The sequence below is a fragment of the Dermochelys coriacea genome, chromosome 4 (assembly GCF_009764565.3).
Source record: "Dermochelys coriacea isolate rDerCor1 chromosome 4, rDerCor1.pri.v4, whole genome shotgun sequence".
In the NCBI taxonomy this organism is placed as follows: Eukaryota; Metazoa; Chordata; order Testudines; family Dermochelyidae; genus Dermochelys; species Dermochelys coriacea.
The window spans coordinates 92232990-92258258 of record NC_050071.1 but is presented as its reverse complement, the minus strand read 5'-3'; the positions used below and the strand labels follow the sequence as shown (position 1 = coordinate 92258258).

Sequence of the window (25269 nt, the reverse complement as noted above, 5' to 3'; positions counted from 1 at the left end):
GCTCCATCATATCCATTCGTTTCCCCACTACCTGGATCTTGGGTGTGAGTCAACCAGTTGGCCACTCCATCACATGTCAAGCATACACAAGAATAGGGCTTACCTGGAAACAGCCAGTACTGCTCCACAGAGACTCTCAACTGCTCCAGAACAACAGTTTTCATGGCTCATAATCTGTAGCTGCGTCCTCATCCAGGCCCTAATACGCCATTTGTGCCACTTCCATCAGAATAAGAGCCAACCATGTAAGCCAAGACTTTCTCCCACTGAGCAGCAGTACCTACCATTTGAAAGCCATCAGATAAGTTGCTGGGTCATCTTCTGGTCTGTTCTTGGTTAGGGATGGTGCACTTGGATTAAATAGTCTTGAAAGCAGCTGCTTCTAGGAATGCGGCTGCTGCTATGGTGCTCCAGCCTGGATTTGCTGCCTTTCCTGGAACTCTTCCCGGTGTTGCTTTTGGGCTGCAGGCTGGGCTTGCTGCATGCTCCTGCCCCTTCAGAAATTCCAACAAGGATGGTAGCTGTTGTTTCTGCCGTTTTGTCCTCCTGTGCCAGATTGCTCCCGTTTTCCTCAGTTGTGCAGAGGCTAGCTGAGCCGGCTTCTGACATCACATGTAAACAAATGGCATTCCCACTTGGCTGCAAAGAGAATAGACACATGGGATCTAGTCCAGATTTACCCCCTTCCTAGGTTGTCATTATTTGAGTTAACAATAAAGGCAAAAAGTATAAATATAAACCCATGATTTTGCCTTGGCTGGTTCTAGTGCTTCCATATAATACCTCTCTGTCCAGAATGACACTCCAACTCCAGGACTGGTGCTTATCTAGCCTCGCAGAAACTTAACAAAGCTACCTCTGTATCTCTAGGCAGGGTTCAGGCTAATGCAGCTGAACAGCCCTGTTATGGTCCTGTTTTGCGTTGACATAATAGACTCCCTGCCAAAAAAGCCCAGAGTCTCAGGGTATTTTTGAACCCACTAAGGGCTTGGAATCCTAGGTTGAATCACTGGCTCTTGCCATCTTTTCACCTCTACTGGCAGCTCAGAGTTTTGATTTGTTCTTTTCCTTGCTGAAAGGAGACCTTTCCATAATCATTCATGTCTGTCACATCTGGGCCTGACTACTGCAGTATATCTTGGTGCTACCCTTGAAGACAACTCAGAAGCTCCAGAGAGTACTAACTGGTGACCCACCTGCTCAGTAGAGTGGGTTACCATGAGCACGTTATACTTGTGCTCCATGTGCTTGACTGTTTTCCCATCTGCTTCTGAGTCCAAATCAAACAGTTGGTTTAATTCTGTATGCCAGCATGGGTTGGAACAGCTCTTCCCATCTGGCTCTGGACTTATGCAACTTTGTAATAATGAGCTAGTCTGAGATGCCGTTGCTGACAGTTCCAGATGTGCACTCTTGGAGGTTAGAGATAGGATGTTCTTAATGGAGGGCTCCTTGTTTGAGTGCTTCCAGCTGTGAAACTCTCTCTCTCTGGTGGTCTGACAAAGCCCAAGTTTACTGACCTTCAGAACTGTGCAACCCACCGCAGCTAGCCCCCTTCCCTCCCATTTACATACTGGCTCTTTCCCACTACTGTCTCCAGTACCCTGAGATTCCCCATCTGCTACCTCTTGCTCAGGGACTTGTGGACCATGGTGGGCAGCTGTGGGGGGTGAGAAAGGGTGTCAGAGGAAGGGAAGAGAGCTCTGAAAAGAACTGAACTAGCCCTAGCATCAGCATCCCTATTTGGTATCCAGTGATTACAGCTACAGTACCCCTAAGACCTGACACATTTGAGAAAAGTGAGTTTTTCACATTCCTCATGCAGAATAACCTATGTTTCTGAGAGAGACTTAAAAGGCATCCAGCATCATCCAGCTTCTACTCTACATTTCAAAATAATTGATGGTGTGGTATGTACACAAGGTGACTGACTCACCCCGTTTTCCTCCTGTGGCCTTTATCTCTATTCAGATGCTAATAATGGTTTAAGCTAATGTTTGCCATTCAAGATCCTAAAGCAATGTTATGCAGTGGGCTGTAGACCATAACAGAGCAAGTTACTTTTAACTTTCCTCTTTCCTAAGTCAATATTGGGATAGGCTGCAATGAAAAAACCACCAACATAAGGAAAAGAAGTTAGAACCAGGGGCGTGCTTTAGAAGCACTCTGAACAAGCAATTGCACAGGGCAAAGGGCAATTAAGGGGCACTGACAGGTGCAAGTGTGCTGCGGGACCATTTGTCTCCCAGAAGAAGAAGACACTCTGTTTCTTATATATTTACAATGGCGTCTGTCCATTGAAACTGTGTAACACCTATATAGTTTAACCACACACAAGAAAATTCCATGGCTCTGACTTTCAGTTTTTACATTGGTGACATTAATAACAAATGCAGGTCTGATCCTGAAGCTGAAACTCTAGGATCAGCCTGTCAACCAATCCTATATGAGCAGCTACTGCCATATTTTCTTTGGAGTAAAGCAATTCCCTAAATCTTTCAGTTTGTTAGGCTAACTGATACTGGGCATTATAAACTCATTTATACCTATATACAAATATAGAGCTTTCTTGCTGCTATTCATTTTTACTGAAAGAAACTGGAAATAGGTATAAAAACGAGCCCAATTTCTTTCAGCAAAGCTGAATATAGAGCCATTCTGATTTCACAGTGTTTTACACACTTGCACTGGGGTATAAGACTGTGAATGGTGCTAAGTGTTCCGTTCCAAGTTTGTACTACCTCAAATACCCAAAAAAGGATGTTACTAAAGCTCAAAATGTAGATGTGAAAAATAGTTAGAAGCTGCGCATAGACATATTCGATAGCGGATGTCATGTTAAATTCATAATTCGCCTTCATGGGGCTGGTGCCCCAAATGAGTTTATGATGTCCAGTATCACAAGTTTTTATACCTATTTCCAGTTTCTTTCAGTAAAAATGAATAGCAGCAAGAAAGCCCTATATTTGTCTTTACTGAAAGACACTGGAAATGCCTTTTGAATACATAATGGGCCCAATTTCCAGTGCTTTCCATTTTCATTACTACATATAGGGCTAAATATATTACTTTTCTTGCATGAATATGCTAGCAGAGTAAGTGGGGGCCTGGAGTCTTTTTCCCTACTCCCAAGACACCCACGCAGGAAAACAGGAGAATGGACCAATAGATAGACTTAGGCTGCTAACTACAGCAGTAGGTGTGGGGCCTGTGCCACACAGCTGCCAGAGGCTGTGATCATACAATATGGGGTGCCCCCCTAGAACCTTCTGGGTGAATGTTGCTACCACTTTTCCTCTTTGGTACTAGAGCACTGCAGAACACTTTTCTCTCTGGTCCTTTGAGCCATTCTGCCTCCATTTGTCTGACCTCTTTCCAGTTGGGTGCTGTATAGGACATCGTCCCAATTTTAATTTTGAAAAGTTGACAGGTACTATATTCTGTTGCAGCTTCTCACTCAGACTGGTAATCTCCCCTCAAAGGGAACCAAGACACTACCTTTCTTTAGGTTTGTTTTTACATTAGACATCCAGGTCTTGTCTAACCTGGTTTTGTAGAAGACTGTGGATGAGTTGTTAGCTAGTGGGATTTTGATAGCACAATAACAAGAGGGAAGACTGAGCAATTGATGAGAAATCCCTTCCTCTCTCAGACTATAAGAAATTCGTTGGCAGTTTGTTTGGTTAAGTGTTATAACTCAAAGGTACAGCAAACAGCTGGGATAAATTATTACTTTGTGAAAGGTTCAGCTTTAACTGATCACTGAGAATACACCCATTTCAGTTCTCCTGTGCCATAAGGAGTTCTCCAGCAAAAAGAGGAATGAAGAGACTTAATAGTCCTGACGTTTTTGCTAAAAAACCAAACAGAATGTCTCTTCTCCTCCTGCAACTTAAAACCCCCCTAAAAAAAAATCTTTCAGGCCTCATTTACAGATCATAAAGAACAACTAAGGCCACAAACCTAATCCTCCCCTTCCCTGCTGCAGCCCACCTTTAAGACACTCCCAATAACCTGGGGTGAGATCCTGGCCCCATTCTCGTCAACAACAAATATCCTATTGACTTCACAGGGCCAACACTTTAGCCCTGGAACCAGGACTTAAATTCAGATGGAGCCATCTGGAGCGTTGCTCCAGTAAATATTTTCAAACCTGTGGGAGCTCCTGCTCTCCTTCCTCCCCCTGTGGGGCTAAAGCCCCCGGTCCCGGCAATCCTCAAGCCCCAAGACACACACCCCCAGTGGAAGCCTGGAGCCCCAAATGGGGATGGGGCATGGGGAGCTCTGGGAAATAATCTCTGAGAATTTAAACCCTGCCTGGAACACATCACTCAGCTACATAAATCAAGCCAAGAGACTTCTTGGGGTTGCAAAAATTTATGATAAACTGATTTTATATCAGTGATATAAGCTAAACAAATACATTGCTATCAAGCAGGGTGGCCATTAAAGGATATAATGCCATCCTGATATATGGGGAGTTATGTAGGCAGGCCTACAATTTTCAAAAGCTACTAGTAATTTAGGGTGCTTCAATTTTTGAGCCTCCAACTTGAGACTCTGTAGAGGTGCTTGCTTTTCAGAGTTATTGAGCAAATGCCCTCTGAAAATCAGGCTCTTTCCAAATGTGTCAAGCTGGGCACCCAAAATTAGTAGTCACCTCTGATAATGTAGGCCAAATATTCTGGACTATTGTGACCTGCATAAAAGAAAAGGAGTACTTGTGGCACCTTAGAGACTAACAAATTTATTTGAGCATAAGCTTTCATGAGCTACTTCATTGGTGAAGTGATCTGTAGCTCACGAAAGCTTATGCTCAAACAAATTTGTTAGCCTCTAAGGTGCCACAAGTCCTTCTTTTCTTTTTTTGCGAATACAGACTAACACAGCTGCTACTCTGAAACCTGTGACCTGCATGTAACTCATAGCTAGAAGAAGGAAATATGCTGCTTTATCACATGACAACCCCCAGCCAATCATAATGTGACAGTGTTCTTGTGCTAAAATAACAATTGCATCCTTGATATTCTTTTTAATTAATTTAGTTAAATAATTGCGTCTACATTATTTGATCTTCCTGCAGAATGATATATTTATGTGCACACAATTACTTGAAACATACTCTGCTCTCAAGGGTTAACTTGGTTACTGGAATTAAACTGAACATTTTAAAATGCAGCTACCATGGAGAATAGATGTCTTTAAAGTCTTTATAGCATATGTTAAAAAAAAGGGCTCCCAAATGATGTTCTAGTTTGAATTATTTGTCTTTGCAGTACTTCTCTGGTTTTATTGCCAAAGAAAAGACGTAGGGCAGCCACATTCTTATCTGTTAGACTAGTTTAAATCTGGAATATTTCCACCAAGCTAAATGAAGTTACACCAGCTTTAAACAAGGGAACAGAATCTGGCCTGATTCTTATAGTGCTTAGTTTTCAAAATATAATTTGGGTTTAAAACACTTCCTGCAGCAGCTGAATGTTTCTTTCAGGTTTCCTATCTACTAACTGAGCTGGCAAGGCGCTGTCAGATCTCACAGTATCAAAGGCTGTAAAGGGAAATGGTACTGATAGTCAAAAATGGCATAAACAACATTGTCTGAATTTGACAACATTGATTTGCTGTTGTAATCCAATAATTGTTGTAGACTGAAAACATTTCAAACAGAACAGACTGGAGACTTTTAAGAGAACAAAGCCTAAGAGAATTCTGTCCATAATTAAATATGGCAATTAAGGGGCAATTGTCAGCTGGGATGGATCAATGCTGATCTACCCCTGTGGAAGATCTGGTTCTTAACCTCTTCTTCATTGGGCCACCTTCATCCTTGCTGCCACTTCCCTGGCGGAGCTATCAGCAGAGTGTCATACATGCAGTGAATCTGACTGGCCTCAGACTGGCACTTCCTAGTTATGTATACAATACTAAGAAGGAAGGTAGGTTCGTTTGATGATCAGATGCAGAAAGGGCTGATAGACCGAAAGGCTCTGGCTCTGTTCCTCAATCATTTCGGAATGAACTGTCTGGCATTATGAATATTTGACAGGACATTTTCAGAGGCAAAACCCCCACAGTTGTAAAGTGTGTCAGGAGATACGAATACCTTCAGACGAGGGCTTTGCATTGGGTCGTCTCCCAGCAAAGCTCTCACATTCACACCTACATTAGATAGGCTGTTTGAAACCACCAGCGTCCTTTGCAACAGTAAACAGAAAATCTTCATAAAATGAAACTGGCTGCAAATGAGAAGAATTCATAATGGAGATTGCTAAGCAGGAGCCGTGTTTGTCTTTGCAGAGGTGAATAGAGGCAGCAGTTGGTTTCAGCGGGACGGGGGCAGTGCTATGTACAGAGGTCACATTTGAATCGTCGGTGCAGGATCTGACCAATGTCACTCTGCTCCGTGGCCCGGCGTCCTCGAAAGCGGTCGAGTTCTCTGTTGGGCTGGAGCGCCCTCTAGTGGTTGTAACTGTCGCCACCAGGAAACGTTTCGCTGCTTGGGAGAGATGACACGTTTCTCCCAAGGTTTACTCTTCTCGGACGCTCCCGCCCGGTGAAGGCACGAGGGTGTTACTATGATTTTAAGCGTAGCGCAGACACCGCCTCCCAGTTGCCTGAAAGCGTCCCTTACCATCAGCTAAACTCTTGCAACAACAAGCCCCAGCCCACGATGTGCAATACGACTGCCGCCGCAGTCTGCCGACGTTTTATTTCAACCCTCCAGCAGATGTTCATGCCGTGCTATTTTGAAAGTCGCACAGCACGCAGATTAATAATCCTTTCGTTGACTAACAACACACCCCAGATCGTCAGGATTTAATGCTCATCCTCCGGCCATCTGGAGGCTTTTCTGTTCGATACCCCTTCCCCGCGCCTCCGCGTTTGAGGCCAGTCGTTGACTTTTTCATACCTGTGTCCTACCCTGTCCGTCCATCTGATCTACCAACGGTACGTTTAGCTCTGTACCCATTTCTAGCTCGGCCACAGCCTTCCTGGGCAAATCTCGCTGTGTCTCAGTCCCCAGGTGTCCTCAGGTGTAAAATGGGAACAAGATCCTTCTTTCCTCCCATCCTTTGCCTGCCTGGGCTCGATTGTGAGCTCTTCCCAGGCCGGGACTGTCTCTTACTATGCGGGGGCAGCTACACAAAGCCTACCACCGTTGCTGCACCAATCCTGGGTAGGGCTTCCAAGTGTTGTCATGTAAATACTAGTATGAGGACAGGCGTTTGTTTGTCTCTTAAGAAGGCTGGGGAAAGCAATTTCACTTAGGAACTAATGGCAGAAAGTGTGAAAAGTGGGGTGGGACCTATGGAAATTCTGACTAATCCCTCTACTGCCCCAGCGAGCATATCAAGGGGTCAATTTTTCCTTGCCTCTCTGGGCTGGATGAGCTCACCCCTACACTGGGTTAGGGCTGCTTCAGGCCCAGAGCAGCCTGTTTATTCTGCCACGGTCAACACGCAGGGGGGCAGGAGCAGAAGGAAAACAAAGCTTGTTTTCAGAGAATACAACTTGCAGCCTTTTTTTTTTTTTTTTGGGACATCCTTTAACGTTAAAAGCCAAATGCAACAATGAAAGTAAGCCGTCTCCACGTCGTTGCAGCAGCCTCCGGAGAAAAACTTTGGGCACATCTACCTTAGCCAACAATTATTATGAATAAAAATAAAGGTAGGAGGAAATGGGGGAGTGGGGGGAACTAACCGTTAACTTCTTTTGTCTGGCTCAGCTCCCCTGCAGCGTCACTGTATCCCTGCTATTCAAAGCCAAATTATGTTGAACAAACAGACTGAGTGGAACTGGTGTTGGGGAAGAAGAAAAACATCACAGGGAGACTGTAAATGTGTGCACGTCAGCAGAGGGCCTGGCTAGCCTTGTCAGACTCAATCGAGGTGACAACTGGATTTCTTTTTCTCCTCTCTGCTTTTGTCTTCACAACGGCCAGTGTAGTGTCTCTGGGAAGCTTGATTTGCTTGCTCGGCTAGTTGTTTAGTCTGGCAGGGATAACAGCCCTCTTGCTACTCCCCTCCTCCCCCCCAAATGTGGCGACAAACGGAGGCGCTGAGAAGCCCCCTTCTTGGGGGGTTTGGTGGGTCTCTTCTCCGAGTTCAGCGCTTGAAACAAGATTTGTGCTTGGAAACTAAAGGTGACATCGCGGGGGGTGTCAATACACCAACCCAACCCAAACGCGGTTGTTTCTCCTAGCCTTTCAAGCAGCTCTTTAAGAAATCGTCCTGAAGTGACTCGAATAACCTCTGATGCTAAGTGGCTTAACGATTCCAGAGCAAAAGCTGGGGGCGCGTGGAAATCAGGGTGCTTATGAAAACGTGCCCAGACGCGAGGGAATTTGGTTTCAATGTTTCTCCCTTGTAGGGCTCATTTGGCCGGGGATCAGAAATGATTTCCCAAAAGCCATTTCCTGTGGCAGCTGATGCACATGCTGCTCGGGTGCATTCGGATTTAAGGCTCGGGCTGGAAAGTCATTTCTTTTGGAGTTTTCTAGGGTAGGGAAGAAGTTGTTCTCACTTTTCTGAGTGCTACTCGGCCGCAGGTAACTGTGCTTACAGCTGGGAGTGCCCCAGACGTGCCAGTCTGAGTGCAGAGTTTGGCCAGGCTCTGAAAGACTGGAGTGTTGCAGAAAAGTCACAGATCCGATTTGGGAGATTCAGTTTAATGGAGCCAGATATAGCGGCCGTTTATTTAAGAGCCAGGTCAAAACAAGGGATTGCCTAGTTCATTCCTTATAGCTCTCCACTTTAGAGCGTGTCGGGAAATCAGCAAGGTTAGCTGGAAAAGTACAAGAGATGCGTGTCCCTGACCTTAAAGCGTGTCAGCTTCAAGGAGAGAGCCACAAAGGTAGGGCGGGCAAGAGGAGGGGTTTAGATGAAATCGGCCAGCAGCACAGTGCTTCAAAGTCCATGCTGCAAATGCTTAAACATGGGTAAGGATAATTAAAACCAGACCTCCTCGAGCTGAGACAAAGGACTCCATCCCCGCTCCGTCTGATCCCGACCCCATGTACAAATGAAGCCCGTTAAAAACAGTGCCCGATCCGATGCTGCCAGGTTCGGAGGGCGGCACGAAGGCACACACACAAGCCAAGGAGCCCAGCGAGCTCTGCCCCGCTACAGTAGAGGCCAGGGGTCCAAATTAACAAACCATTAGCCTGCCTAATAGCCTCAGCTAGTTAAACTCAACCCATCTCGCCCCTGGGCCAGAGGGACGCGCAGGAAAGGGTCATTATTTACAGCAAATTGTTTCTTCTCCTGGGGACCAATAGCGCTGCGGGGGCCAGAGAGGCAGCTTGAAGGCTCCCAGCCCAATAAACAGACCACAGGAGCAGCTCTGGACAAGGAACCACTGCTGGTTTCAACCTCATTCCCCACCTACCCCCTTCTCAATGTGGATTCCTCCCCTCCGCTTTTGGACCCACCACGAGATCTGGACTTTGAAGCACTGGCGAGCTGATCTGTGCATAAGAGCTACCATTGCCTTGCTGGCTGGGCCAGCGCTGCCGTGTATACACACGCTTGAAGTATAGGTTTGAAGTGTAAACATGTACTTTGAGGCAACAGCCCTGTCAGCTGGACTCCCAATGTTTTGTTTAAGACGCGAAGCTCCCATCTGTCTGCCACATAAACAATCTGGGAAGGAAAGTCCCCCCGAGAGCACAATGCCCTCGGTTTCAGGCTGAACTGCCCTTGCCATTAAGCCGTTTTGAAGCGTTTATAACAGAAAAGGGGGCATTTGAACCACGTCGGGGTAGGGCCAAAAAGCCACCTCCCCCGCAATACCACCCCCTTCAGGAGGGGTTAACACCTATTTGCTCGATGCGCAAGGAAGGAAAGCCGCCGATCGCAAGAAATGCATCCGAATCCAGCTGCGCTTGGATGGAATTCGAAGTACAAGAAAATTTGTCACAGAAGCCGAATGGGGAAGGAATGTGAACGGCTTTAGCAGTGTTTGAGGGGAGAGGGTTTGTTTAAATACATCACCCTTAAACAGGCTGATTCTGGCAAAGCCATGGGGAACCACAGTGCTTTGAGGGGAGGGTTGAAAATATCCAGATGTTGAATTATGTTTGAAACTGGTTTCTTAACCGTCCAGGTTCCTCCTCTCCCTCCACCAACCTCAACCCCTCCCCCCCAAGCCAGTGCTTCACGTCCATTCCTCAGCGTTGCTTACAAAAGTGGGCTACATGTGACAATGGAGTGCCACCTCATCAATGCTTTTGCACGCCCCTCACGGCTCAGTGGTCAGGGCAGAATCCCTGCATTTCCCTAGCCTGTTTCTCAGCACAATAAGTGGAGGAGCGGAGGGGGGTGGGACAGGAGCACAGTGGGGTCTCTCTCTCTCTCTCTCCCAGCAAATGGCCCGGAGGCAGCCGGGATAGTAACAGGGGCAGAGCGGAGCCCTCCAGCCAAGGGCACACATATGGTGTGCATCTCCACTGCTTTCTATCAGCCAGATACCGAGATAAGAAAAAAAATAAACACCTAGCCTTGTAAATGGGAAGCTTTCTCGCCCTCTTCCCAAGCTGGGGACCGCACATGGCCCCCTGCTTGGCTCTGTACAACAATCTTGTAGGATCTTAGAACAACAGAATGGAAAGGGCGTCTCGCTCTTCCCTGTGTAAGCCACGCAGGGCGAGTGACACAGATGGGGCTGGAGTCAGCTCGCCTGGCTAATGAATGAAGTGACTCAGGGACTGAGATAAACGGCTGAAAATGTCAACACTTCAGGCACCGCTCCCCGCAACAGTCCAGAAACAGAGTCAATACACGCTGAATTATTAGCGGTGTTTCCTGCTTCAGAGGCGTGTACATAATGGGTCGGATCCTATCCTCAGCTCGAGGCAAAGGGAGTTTGGCCACTGATTTCCGTGAGGGTAGGACGGGGCCTATGGCTTGTAAGTAGCCACGTTGTATTTACCCTGAGGGAGGAGAGGCGCTAGACACATATTTCGTGTTAGAGATGGCTGGGATGGAGCCAGTAAATAAAACTCTAGGTCCCGAAATACCAGAGTATCCTCCAAATGCGAAGGTGCATTTACTTTTTCTCTAAACGCTGTGGGATCCCACATGGAAGCAGTTAGCGAATGTTTGTTAATGATCATAACAAAGACATTATTCAAATTAGACAGGTAATTACAACCAGAAGGAACATTCCTTTCTTTTCTTTCTCTCTGTTCTGTTTTTGTCTGCAAGAGTGGCTCTCCCTTCACATCTGGTCCGGACACTACAGCATCAGATGTCCCCTTTATCGTTTTAGGGATTTAATACCCAGGCGATATTCACGCAAATAATCTCAACCGAAACAAAGCTACTTTGCGAAGCTACTAGCGAGTTCTTTGCGATCCTGGAGCGCGTTTGATTGGTGTGAACCTTGTTTTAAAATCCCGAATCTCACTTTTATTTAAACCCTTGTAACCATGCAGGGTTGATCATTTTCGTTAGAGGCTTTGTTTTTCCGCTCTCCATCACCCGCTAAAAGTGCAAGGCCATTTGTAACCTTGTTGCTAAAATAATTCCAAGCTGCATATATTTTTCCTTGCTTGCTGATCGATTGGAGCCTGGTATTTATTTACAAGCATTACGGTATCCTGTTAGCATTCCGAACAAGGGGCTGTTCATATATCTGCCTCCAATGATTTCCTGAAGGAACATGTGGAAGCAATAGTGAGGTTGTGCACTCACCCAAGCCGAAGATGCCTTGGTGGAGAACACGCAAAAGGCTGCAGGCACTGGGAGCACCAAACAACCCAGTGAGGGGGGACCCTGCAAACGCAGCCCCTGGGTTCTCAGCTTGAACAGGGTTACACTCCCTGCCTTTCACAGCTCTCGCTGACCAGTCCCTTCGGGGGATTTGCGCTTCAGAGACCAATTCTCCTTCATTTGGGAGGGAAAAAACCACCAGAGTCTATTGCTTGACTTTGAGAACAAACTGCTTTTGTTTAGTAACGAACAGAAGGACAACCGCCTATAAAGGCAAGGCGGAAGACAGGGAAAGCTGTGCAGACAAAAAAACGAGGAAGCAATTTTAACAATTCCTCTAGGACACCCTCCCCGGGCGCACGCACCCCGGGACACCCCAACTTCTGCCCTGGAGAAGGGGATGTGAAACGCACCTCAGCTCCCATTCCTGGGGCTGCAGTGCCCCCTCGCACCCAACAGCTGAATAACTCCAGTTGCACGAAGCTGTGCTCTCTGTGCCTCGTTTGATAGGAGCTAGCCAGAAAACGAAGAGCAGCCCCATCTGACTCCCAAGATTACATCAGTCTCTCTCTCTCTCTCTCTCCACACACACTTATCTCCAGCAAATAGCAACAATCGAGCCCGACGAGATACGTGTATCTCCCGGCTGGGGATCAAAGCTCTGGCCGGAGACTATTCTAAACCGAGCCGTTCAAACCCGCAAGGCTTCGCCTGCAATGTCTGTCCAAGCTCCTTAATGCTCTGCGGTGGCTTTGGAGGGTGAGCAAGCGTGGGAAGAGCGGGATAGAGCACATGGTCCTCCCACGGGAAACAGCAGGGTTCGGACACGCTTCTCTTTCGTCGTTCCTTTCATTCATAAATAGTAGGAGCTCGCCTCTGTCTGTGGGTGCCTGGCGCTTCACAGCCATCCAGCCCTCCATCCACCCACCTTTCTACACCAAGCCCCAGCTCAGTCAGGCAGCAAAGACATCACTAAGCTACCAATTCATTTCCATCCCAGCTTCTTCATCCATGCCCTGACCCTGGGAAAGGGACCCCAGCCTATGCAGCCGCCCCACCTGCCCAGAGCGTGCGAGGAGGGAAGCTCATTTGTGCCATTGGGAACACGGTGGGTTTTCAGGAAACCTTTCCCCCCCTGCAGTGCAAAACTCTCAAATTCGCCCCCCATTCCCCGGCCATATGGCTCCACTTGCGGCCCCTCCTCTCCGGGGCTGGAGGTTGACTGGCCCCCCTGCCTGCGTAAGAGCCGCTGGAGGCTGGGCTTCAGGTGCGGACCGGACCAGGGAGGCTCTTATTCTGAAGGGGCGGGGGGGGGCTCATTTCCTGACAGCTATTTACTTAAAGCAAATGATTAGTTTTGGAAGGATGGACTCGAACATCGAATCAATTACGAGACGCGGTCTCTGAGAGCATTGCAGTCTGAACTGGAGGGAGCGAGGGAGGAGGAGGAGGAGGAGGAGGAAAAGTCAGAGAGGACGTGGACATATTTTTGACTGTTTCTCTAGACTTTTCATTGCGGATTAACGTGTGAACGGGAAGGTAAGGGGGGGAGTTCCACTTTTTATGCTCGCTGCAGGGGACGTTGCCGCTCCGGATCCAAGGAATGGAAGGTTGCTGGGGATCAGCCCCTGTGTGGACTGAAGAGCCAGGGCACGGGGGCGGCTCACCTCCTCAGGGGATCCTCGCTGGGAACTCTAACTCTGGAAGTTTGCGCCTGAGCCTCAAAGGGCTCTGGAGGCTTTCGCTCGTCGGGGGGCTCGCACAGGGGGTTCCTAGGGCTGGGAAGGTGGCTTGTCCCGGGAAGGTGACGCTTTCCCCCTCCAGTGAGACCCCCCTGAATGGAAGCAGCGCGCTTTGTTGGAGAGGGCTGGGGAGAGGGACGATGGGGGGGGGTTCGATGGAGACAGGGGGCGGGCGAGACTCGGGGCACTCGCTGGACCCCAAAAAAGGACAGCGAGGGCACTGGCCGAGGAGAGGATGGACACGTATCACCGATCCCTTTCGGCTCCGGAGAGGGATGGAGCGGGAGCTCCAGTGGCCTGCGGGTAGGGGAGAGAGCAGCGATCGCCCCGGGAGTGGCGGGGCGAGGGGCCCCCGACAGTCGGGACTGGGGGGCGGCAGCCGGGGGACGCGGGGCCCCTGTCTGGAGGAGGCTGCCCCGCTGGCGGAAAGGCTGCGCTAATGACAAACACATTTGGGCTGGGGCGGAGGGGCCACAGCGCCGCATTCCTGCCGCCTGGCTGGGAGCGATTCTGGGGACGGAGCTGCGAGCGGGCTCCGCGCCCCCCATCCCCAATCTGGAGTGAAGCCCTTTGTGTGAAGACCGGGATCGGCGGAGGAATCTCGTAAGGGGAAGGAAAGCGGGGAGTTTGCAGTGGAGCCCGGATCAGCTTTTGGGGCAGCGTACTCGGGGAGTTGAGAGGGCTTGGCGAAGGTAAGAGGAGGGTCTTTCTCGGACCCTCCCTTGGCCGCTGTGGTCCCATTCCCCCCTTGGCTTTATCTAGCCCTCCTTCCCTCCATCAGGTCCGACCTGCCATCCCTCTCTTCCATTGTTCCCGTCGTGGTTAACAACCCTCCCTCGTCTTCTCCTGCCCCTCCCGAGCCCTCTCCCCCGGGAGGTAAAGCGCTTGGAGATCCTCGGGGGGCTGTCTGTCTGCAGGGGCAAATCGTCCCCCACCTCGCTCTCCGTTCTCCCTGCAAGCGGGGAAGCTGAACTCTGAGCTCTGGGCTGTTACCTGGCGGCGGGCCCGGTTCACACACACCCAGCTGCGCTCCTCGTGCGACGGACATGCCAGAGCCACAGAGCTGCCAGCATGCCCTAGCTGTCTGCCCCGTCTGCAGCCCAGGCGGGCGAGCCCTTTGGGTTGTGCCCGGGAGTGTAAGGGACCATCAGCCCTTTGCGGCTTGTGATGTATTTGGTTGGATTTTGTCTGGCGCTGCGGTTGAAACTTGCTGGCCCTGCCATGCTGGGGTCCCCTGGAAAAGTCCCGAGAGGACTAGGAAATGGCTTATTGGCTCTTTGCTGCGTTGCTCAACATTTTTGGACGGGGACCCAGCAGCTAATAGACACTCCTAAGAACAGGGCTGGACCGTGTTTTGGAGCGAGATGGATCTAGGGAGGCAGCACCAGCCCTCAAGACTCAGCAACACGTCTGGGAACAGAGACAGGGGTAAATCCCAGCGGACAGCGGGCTGCCTTTAGTTCCTGTGAGGTAATTACAAGGACAACCCGCGTTTTAACTCCGCTCCTGCCTGGATTACAGGGTTATTTTCTGTCCGGAGTTTTCAACCCCACCACATGCAAATTCTCCAATTGCTTTGGCGACCTCCCACACCCATGTCTAATAATCCCCGCGAAGGGCGCCTTGCAAACACAAGAATCAACTGCATCCTCCGGGAGCAGATTTGGGAGTGACACGAGACCTCTCTCTCCGTGCCCCGTTCATCAGCTGGGTGGTCCCCGGGATGCGGGTCGCGCTCGCCCCGCCGGGAGCGTCCAAACTGTAACTGCGTCGTGTGTCAGCCGTGGAGCGTTCCGGGGTTGTGAGGTCAGGCCGAGAGAGAAACTCTTTCCCCCTGTCCCCAGTGGAGGCCTTTATCTGCGCAGGGGAGTCCTCAGCGTCGGATCCCCTGGAAGACAGGGCATCCTGCAGAGACAGGGTGACTCCCTGGCCTCATCAAGCCGCCGGAACAGCGGCTCTGGGGGACCCTGCAGCCTCCTCGCAGCCGCTGTGGAGACCTGCTGGCACATGGAATAGCGTGGCCTGGGATTCGAGCCTGAAGTGGGCCCCGAAGGCTTGGGGAGGGGATTGAAAAAGAAGTTGTGAACAAGAGTGTCAGCTCAAGGAAATGTGGCGCTTGGAAAACATTTCACTCACCCCAGTAAACACCCAATTTGTGCGGCTCCTCCCCACCTCTTGTTTCGTGTCTGGCTGGCTCGCCTAAGGGTTGTTGCTTCAGCTTGGCAAAGGTCTTGCTATTGTTTCCTATGAAAATAGCGAAGTGGCTGAAATTTGACGTCGCTGCTGGGTTCTCTCGTTGTTCTTGGGCTCTTTAGGTTGATCCTTTCTCGCTAACGCTCAGCTCCCTCGGCTTTTCCAATATGTAAATGTTATAGATAAGTGTTCCTTAAAATGTGTTGACTTTCTTCGCTTCGGGGTACCCTAGGATCATTTGGCCTTCACTATCTCGGAGTCAATGAATAAGTGGCAAGCGTTGGCCAGACGTTTAAAAAAACAGAACAGGGGGTTTGCAAGTGTGAATGTAAACATTCCCCGGCCCCCAAGCTAAACAAACTAGCATCAAGGCAGTCTTCACAATATCCAGTTGTTCTCTGGCAATGGAGACTGGGCCTCCCGGTTGAGCCCTATATGGGTAGTGTGTGTGCATGCAAGCCGTAATGCGAAAGTCCTGTAGACTTTAACAGAAAGGGATCACACCGTTGGTTTTTTGAACGTAATCGAGAATTGTATTCCCTGCCATAGGATTTTGGTTCAAATAAAGGACATCATTCTTTATTGAAATGTTTCGGAGTTTTAGAGTAATTTTCATAGCACCCTCGTCAATTTCCGTGGACCTTACTGGTTTCATCTCTATTAAGTTCTCCGAGGATTTTCCATATGTGTGAGTGTGTGTTCTTGGGTTTCCATATGTGTGAGTGTGTGTTCTTGGGTTTCGGAACCCACGTTGGAATTTTAACCTGACCCGGGAGAGCGGAGCTGGGGAGAAGAATGGCTTGATGGATCTGACACAGTTTCCTCCAGGTTGAAATCTCAAACCTTGGTTTCTCGCAGAGGAGAATTGGTTGCGCCCCATAGGGAGAGGAGGAAATTAGTGGCCTCTTCATCTGAGTCCGGTCTGGGAGGGAGGGAAGAATTACAGAGCTCCGTCCTTCAGCTGCGTGCGTGTGTGTGTACGTGTGTGTGTGTGTGTGTGTATTCTCTAGGAATGTTGACTCTGCAGGTTTTTCCTGCCAGCAATTAAGTGCTATGCGTTTCCGTGTGTGCATAAGGGAAACATCTCAGCCTCCTTCCATAAAGCTGGGGGGCGGGATGTAGGTGGCGAGAACACACCTAACCATTCACCATTTGTTAGCACCGGCAGTTGGAAAAGGCAGCCAGGGAAACTTTCCCCCGCGAACAAAGCCGGCCTGGTTTAACGAAACTGCTGGGGTTGCATTCGGCAGCCCCAACGCGGCGCTCTGGGGAGGGAGCGGGGGACGAGGCGTTAGCTGAACGGCTAGCGCTGGAGAGCAGGGCTGGTGCCTGTGCGGTGTGACGTGGTGGACAGGCTGGAAGGTGCCAGACAATGTTTTCCCATGGCAAGAGGCAGGAGTAGATTATCCAAGCTGGGGCAGGCTGGGCTCTGCAAAAGCAGGCGCTGAAGGGGTCCCGTTTGCAGTGTCGTGCTGCCCCCTAGCAGTCATCCTTACGGCTACCGCCCGAGCCCTGCAGTGTTTTATGGCATATTGGCCAGTTTCCACTGTCTGAGTAGTACCGTCCCCTTAGGTTAGTCTCACTGCTTGATTTCAGTGGGGTTACACTGCTGTAACCCGGGAGCAACACACTGAGGAATCAGGCCTATGGTTTTTGACCCCAAGAATTTCCAATCTCAGGGGCCGATCCTGGCATAGGATCTGCTAGTGCAGTTCCCTGCACCAACGCAGAACTCAGGGGCTGTGTCAGTGGATTCAGAGACAGGATCAGACAAAAACAATAGGACAGAAATCGAAGACTTTGAGGTTCATCTTCCATTTGGCTCAAGCAACATTTGAACTATGGAGATCTGGCTTTAAAAAAATGCCCTAGAATCAGGGAAGAATGATCTTCAAACAAGCATCTTCATTCTTAGCTTCGATTCAGATTTTTTTTTAAAGAAATGTCCCTGGCTAAGCAATGATTTGAATGAAGAGAAATATGTCCAAAAACTTGATAAAGCTTCAAGAAGCATGAAAGTATATTTAAAAAGTTCAAGGGAATTTCAGAATCCCCAAACACCAGGTTCCCCTATCCCTAGTCAGAGCTCATCTTACTTTTAAACGATGGCCCTATTTCTGCAATTACATCAGTGTGTGCAGGGAGGGGACACACAAGAGTCTGCCAGCGTGGCTCTGACTATAGGATTAGGGCCATATTTGATATTATTTGTCCCCAGATGTGTAGATTACAAAGAGATCTTCATACAGCAGGGTGGTTTATACAGATTTTGATACCAAGGAAAGCAGGACGTAGTAAGGTGCATTTTCAACCTCATTTTCTTTGTATTGTACTCTGGGTCAAAACTAGAGGTTGGATGCATATCATACTCTGAAGGCCTTGAGCCAAAGAGGTTTGTTTCACCTGTTTCAAACACCAGGGTTTTCCAAAGACTGCCTCACTGGGCCCCCCAAAAAGTGCTCATAGCTTAAAATACAAACAGACAGAACCTCCTGCCCTCCACCCCCGGGCTTTCAAGTTAACCTTTCGTTTGGGTTTCCCACTTTAGACTGTCTTCTCTTTTTTAAATTTTAGATCCTGATCCTGCAATTTTTGATCTGCAAGGAAAAAGCTTTATTCCTGTATTCTCTCTATGAAGTCAAAGGGGCTAAGCATGGGGTTTGCCCCATGGAGCAGACTGCAGGATCAGGGCCTTAGATTGTAAACTCTTTGGGACAGAGATTACTGCCTGTGTGTCCTGTATAGTGCAGGGCACACTGTAAGAACCTAATACAGAGTTAGAATTGATATTTAATAACTGTTACTTTGCTATGGTATAGGAGAGAGATTCAGGTCACCCTGAATGTAAATATTTTGAAAGGGGCAGTGGAGCAGCCCTCTCTTTAAGAAAAAATATTTAATTTTAAACTGCATCTTGCTAATGTATTTTAAGTGGACAATCACAGAAGTGTTTTTGATTTTGGTTTGCGTGGTCCTTTCCTCTTAGGACTCATGGAAATCTTCAGAACTTGCTATTGTTCACTGTACAGAGGGTCTTGCTTTTGGGGAGTCTTATAAGGAAAGGAGCCAATGACCAAGAAAAGTTACAGGTGGCCGTGTCCACATATTTAAATCAACCTAGTAAATCACACCATTTTCATCCAATGATTTCCTTTTTCTTACCTTGCTCCAACCTTTCCTGGAAAAGCTCAGAGTTTCCCCAGAGAAGCTAGTTTTAGGGAGAACATGCACTAAAAGCATCAAACTCATTCCCAAATTAAGATGATCTCATCACTATGTTTCCAAAACCTGAAGAGATAATAGTATTTGGACCTGCTTCTGCAACAGTCTCCACTAGTATTACAGGTGTGAGTAAGCATTGCAGGATCAAGTCTTTTTACCAATGCTCACACGAAGTTAAAATAATTTCCATATAAAATGACAGTTTCAAGTTGACCCATGGAGACTTGGAGTCGGTTTAAATTCCATCTATCACCTTTGAGGCTGACGCTCCTTTCTGCCAGAGAAATGCAGTTTGGCTGCACTAGTGTGGAACAACACTGCCATCATGCGGCCAATTGTATTAAATGCAGGTGACTGGTACCCAATGGGGAATGAGGCTATTTTCTGTTATTTAGCGATGGATATACAATTCTACTTTCCTGGTGAAGGTCTTTGCCTAATTTATGACAGCATGAAAGATTAATATCACTTTTTCCTCCCCATAGTGCTTTCCGTCTAGCATGTGCAGAATGACTGACTAGGTCTCTCATTATTTTCTATATGGATTTTTCCATCAAGGTTCACAACATTCTGGATACAAATTTTACCAAATTTTGTTTTGACTTACACTCCACAGTCAATGGAACTATTCATGGTGGTAAGCACTGTACTTGATAGCAACCGTTTGGCAGACCAGGTCCTTGTAAACAAAGATTTTGATTATATCCCTTTTATGATTTAGTATAATCAAAATAAGTAACTGAAATACTAACATTTAATCTAGACGACTTAAAAAAATCTAAATAAACACAATTATTGCTTTACTCTATACACTCTGCTTTATATATATTGGCAGACTAATTTGGAAATTTGAGCCAGATCTAACATTCTTTTCATGCCTCCCTATTCCCATTATAATCAGTGGGTATCCTAGGGTGTACAAGGAATGAAGGCTCACACCATAAGTATGCATACACTGCACATGTGCTTATGACCTTGGCCCAGATCTTCAGCTAGTGTAGCTCCATGACTCAATTTATGTCAGATAAGGATTAGGTCCGTGGGGTGTTCTGAACTGAACCTCGGGTGTTTACTGAAGCTGACTAAACAAAAATAGTTAAAATAAAGAGCATGGAGGGCTGGAATGGAACAACTTTCTCTTGCCTGAGAGGAGACAATTTTTTTGCCCACTTATTGGCTGGAGCTAAATCTACTTACTCCCACCAATAGTTTGCCTAAAGTATTGGCACTGAGTTAGGCAAACAGGCAAAACAAACATATGCAAGAACCCATTGGACATGGCATGCCAGTGATCATTGTTCTTTAGATGCATGACAATGTGCAATTCCATTCAAACTGGAATCACAATGAAGAATCATATGTGTATACCCCTATTCTCTCTTTCTCAGTTGCTGGAGGTTCCTCTGGACTGTGTCCCATAGGTTAATATGTCATTGATGGAAGGTATCAAAGCAATAAGATCTCAAAGAGCAATCAGTCTGTCAATGAACATTTAGTAAATCCCTACATTGCTGCACTGGATTCAGGCACTTAGCTCCCATTGGCTTGCATGGTAGCTAAGCTGTTTGACTATGTCACAGCATAGTGTCATCACCCATAGTTCCACTGGGTATTATAGGCCCTGATTCTACATGTACTTGTACTGATTTTACACCAGCATCACTTAATTGACTTGAAGTATAGTTACTCCAGATTTGTATCAGGGTAAGAGGAGAATCAGATCCAGATTACTTCTTTATAGATTGCATTGTTTTCAGTGAATAGTCCATAGAAGCAATATATTGTGGTAAGAGATCCTTCTATCTGTAAAGGCAGAAGGAAACCTGGCAGACAGTGTGGGTAACACTGTCTTGGGGAACGTGAGCTGTTAGCAGTCAAATCAATAAGGCAGACTATGGGAATTCTTTAAAGATGTACAGTGGGTTACTTTATCTAAAGAAATACAGGATATAAATGTGATAAAAGTGAGAAAAGAGACTGAAACCAGAGGACTTCTTTGATGTCCCAGAGTCTGTTATCAGTGGGAGGCAGATACATAAACACATGGCCATTATTGCTAATTGCAAAATCAGGCTGAATGGCTTGCCTTTGCTGGAATGCTGTCTGTTGAATTTCTGAAGCTGTTGCATATGTTCCTTTAGCTGGTAGTTTGTAAATCTTCATGTTGCCAGCACACTGCACAAGTCCTTCACAATGTATGAAACACATTTTGGTTTGCAACACTGCTTTATGTTTTTGTTCCACACATGGCAAGAGGCAGGAGCGACCAACTCATCTTTCATAAACAAATATTTCTTACCATTCTCTGATCATGCTACTACAAAGTGTAGTTGACATATAGCTGGAAGAATCTACATGTTTTCCCTTCTCAACAACTGCTGTTATGTCCTTATGGTGGGAATAGCGGGTGTCCAGCACCTTGAAGAACTGGTTGCTAGCATGGCTCGCTGTCAACATTTAGTTCATATCTGAGAGGCCTGTGTTCTACTTTAGTAGTCCATTTGTATTGTCCTTGTTCAATATATACAGATATTCCTGTCCCTATTGAAATCAACAGCAAAACTGAGTAGGGACTGTAGGATTTGTCTTGGGAAATTTGGATAGTTTGATTACCCTAAGTTGAAATTATATTATATGGCATGTAGACAGCTATTTGTTGCAATTATCTCTTGGATACTGCCTGCTGTCTTATGGCAATTTGCTCTGTGTAGCTTAGAAGGCCAGAAAACTCCAAATAATCCATTATTCTTCATGCTGCTTGGAAAAAGAGGTACTGTAGAAACACAACTGCAGTCTTGTGCTCCCTCTTGTGTTTTACTAGAGAGCTTCAGAGTGTGTTTTAAACAGAAGGTCTCTTGATCAAGGAAATTCTTATTAAATGAAACAAATGCATTTATTGAACAAACTAAAAAATAGAGTGGTAAAATAGAACGTTAGTAGATGATGGTACTTTGTATTATAGAAAGTGGTTTTAAATATACTCTTTCTCTCAGAATTGCTACCATCACGTTTTGTAAGCAGTCGAAAGGCCAGATCTTGCCATAAGTCACACTGACGTAATTCCATTGCAACCTCATTCATTTCTGTGGAGTTACTCCATGCATAGAGCAATGTAATTATGGGCCCAGTTCTGCAAGGTGCTGTAGGGATTGTGGGCAGAAGGTGCTAAGCATGATTGGGCCATGAGTGCAGAATTTGGTCCAAAGTGTCTACATCCTTTCCCAGAGAGAGCTCTGTATACCATATGCGCTGTGTTCTCCTAAACTGGTGATGGAGTCAGAAGCACTGCAAATAGCCCATTGCCTTTATAAATCTGTTCACTAACTTTAGTTTTTCCTGCTTTTCTATTTTGCTGTTTCAGCTATCCACAGTGATGGGTACTTCCCCAAGGACATTCCTGCTTCTGGGATGTCTCCTGACAGGTAACAGTCCTAAATTCCCTGTGTCTCTTCATTCATTCTCCTTTGTAAGTCTGGGCTTAAATCAATGCTCTACAGTCGATGTTTCAGATAGATTTGTTTTCAGAGTGATCAGTGATCATGAATTACAGCACAGATGATCAGTCAAGCGGTTGTAAATTCTTTTTTGTAATAAAAGCAGCCGGGAACATAGTCCCAAGCCTGTGATTAAATCTACTGAAAATATTCGTATTTTTATGGACGGACCATCTTTTGTTACTGAGCAGCCCAATGAAATAGATATGATACAAGGGAGTTCCCTGGTGGAGGGGAATGGAATTCACTGTGCAGCTACTATTGCAGCCTCAGGGTTATAGTAACTTCTGCAGCTGCTTCTTCCTCTCCGAGGGAAGAGGTTTGGCTAGTGGATCTGTGTCTCTGCTGATGCACCAGACATGCCAGGTCTCTCCTGCCAGAGTTTATTTAGCAGCACGTGGGAGCAGAGCTCCATGATGTGCAGCAGAGTGCATTCCTCCCTGCATCCTCCTACTCTGTGCCACATAATGCACTGGCTGCACTGGCGAGCAGGCCTTCCATATCAGCAGAAAGAAATGGGGCAGAGGGCAGAGCAGGTTTTGCCTCAAAGTGCCAAATATAAAAAAGGCCAGTATTACTAGCTAATATAGGTAAAATACTTGCAATGGCTTGAGAAGCAAAACAGAGGTCACAACGGGCCCAGTCCTTGGCTCCACTGAATCTGCTTTGTGCTGGTCCCCTGGCATACAAATCATTTATCTACCTCTCTGATGATTTCTTCGGGATCTCGTGGGCTGTGGTGCTGGGTGTGGCTGTTCTCACTTAGGGTGGGGTCTCGGCCAGCTCTTGGCCAGCCCAAGTACAACTTGCCCAAACCAGAGAACCTGGCCTTATAAATCCAGATTGTACATTAAAAGCACTGCAGTTACAATATCCTGTTGAATGAGTTAGTTATACTGGATCACTGGTCTTCCTTACATTTCAATTAGAGGTGGGCCTGAGCCACCTAGGATATGTCGACACTGCAACCGCTCCCCCCTCAAGCCCCAACTCACAGCAGTGAGTCTCAGAGCCTGGGTCTACAGACTTGGGCTTGCAAGGCTGACAGTATGGCACTAAATGTAGCCACATAGACTTGAGCTGGAGCTTGGGCTCTGAGGTGTGCTTCAAACCCTGAGCTGGAATGTCTTGCATGGCTATTTAGTCCAAATTTGTAGAGCCACACTCTGAGACTCGCTGCATCAGCGTTATTTTTTATTTATTTATTTATTTATTTGCAGTGGAGACATAACCAAAGTTTGGAACCAGGCTACTGCTGTAGCCCATTGCAGAAATAGAGGTCAGCTGAAATGTTCAGATCCAGGTGTTGATCTAGCATGAAATGCTCCCAAAGTCTGGGGTTGTTTGGATCTGGGGTTTTGGTTGAGAGCCATCGCTAATTTCAACTCTTTGTCTTTCATTTCTCGATGCAAGGTGGACTGAACTGAAATGAACAGCTGAGAGGTTCAAAGAGAAATTTTGTCTGAGAGGTTCAAAGAGAAATTATTTTGCCCTCCATAGGGAAATGCTGTGACTGCTTTCAAAAGGGCACATTTACAGGGAGATCAGTGTGTCTGGTTTGACTGTTTTATAGATAAATTGCTCATCTTTTCTCACATCTATGTGGTGAGAATGTTCTGCTTAGTAACCAGTTACTTATTCATTTCCTTTGACAGGACCATGGCTAACTTTGTGCCAGCTTCCATTGCCGACTGTTCTTCCGAATAGAGATGAAATGGTTGTGCAGCTGAATGCCTCGTTTACCCTGAAATGCTCTGGAGACAGCGAAGTGACCTGGCAATACCCACTGGCTGAAGGAAGCCACAGGATAGACATTAGAAATGAAGAGAACAACAGTGGTCTCTTTGTGACTTTGCTGGAAGTGGGGAATGCCTCAGCTGCTCATACCGGATTATACACTTGTTACTACAATCATACTCAAGAGGAAGACGGGGAGGTGGAGGGGAAGGATATCTACATCTATGTGCCTGGTGAGTGGGTTATGCTGTGTTACAACTGAAAGGTTTGCCTGGGTTGCTGAGTAGGAATATCAAGGACCCTATTAAGCATTTAAATGGAGAGCAACCTCTTGATCTGGGCTGGGCATGCTCCTCTTCACATTGATTTTGTTTGGTATGAATTAGTTCTCATGAAAGGTAATGAATTGACAGCCTTGGAGGCTGAAGCTTTCTCTCCACAAAGCGCAAGAAAAGGGCGGTGCTCCCCCAGTGGATACCTCGACTCAGACATGGAGACCAGTTCTGTGGGTGCACATTGCATATGGTTCAGTCTCCATGCCCATTGGCTTCTTTGCTAAGGCTTCCAACTAGGGGAACATAAATGCCAACTATTTGGTGGTTGTTTGTGTAATGTGTCCTTTAGGACTTGTATTAAGACCAACTAACTTCATGCATATCACTAAATAGACAGTGGATGGTAATGGTTCTTGATCTCTATTGACCTAAACTGGGTTTGAACTGATAGCTCAGAGGTCATATATTGCTAATTTCAAATATCCGAAGTGTGGAAATGTATTAATTGATAGAAAACTTGAACTGCAGTGCGGGAAGATGCTCACATATTTACAGGGCATAGGAATCAAAGGTGATTAGTAAGATGTAGCTGTATTGGAACACCTGTCATGAGAGAGGTGGAAACAAGAAACAGCAGTGAGTGCCAGTCTGGCAAAAGGCAAATAATGCGGTGTTTTCATTAATTGTTTGTCACAATTTTCACCACAAGACTTGCTCTTCCTGCCCCCAAACTACTTTTAATAAACAGTGGAAAAATCTATTGGATCCAAAGAAATGACAATGGCAAAAACAATGAGGCAGTGCAGTCTTGTGGATAAAGCACATGACTGTGACCCAGGAGATCTTGGTTTTGTTCCCAGCTCTGCATTTTGTCCTCTGGGTAACCCTGGGCAAG

The 25269-nt window shown here is 47.0% G+C and overlaps 1 protein-coding gene across 2 annotated transcripts in view; it reads left to right on the top strand.

Annotated features, from left to right (window-relative positions):
• Positions 1-13103: 13103 nt before the first annotated feature.
• PDGFRA (platelet derived growth factor receptor alpha) overlaps positions 13104-25269 on the top strand; it is a 47246-nt gene continuing 35080 nt past the window's right edge. Inside the window, exons 1-3 of one of the 2 annotated variants that reach the window (XM_038398600.2) lie at positions 13104-13250; positions 22230-22290; positions 24018-24332. In XM_038398600.2, the coding sequence (XP_038254528.1) occupies positions 22242-22290; positions 24018-24332 (364 nt within the window). In that variant the 5' untranslated portion in view covers positions 13104-13250; positions 22230-22241. Of the gene's footprint in view, positions 13251-14496; positions 14924-22229; positions 22291-24017; positions 24333-25269 lie in introns of those variants that run through there. The other variant, XM_038398602.2, reaches the window with a different exon arrangement.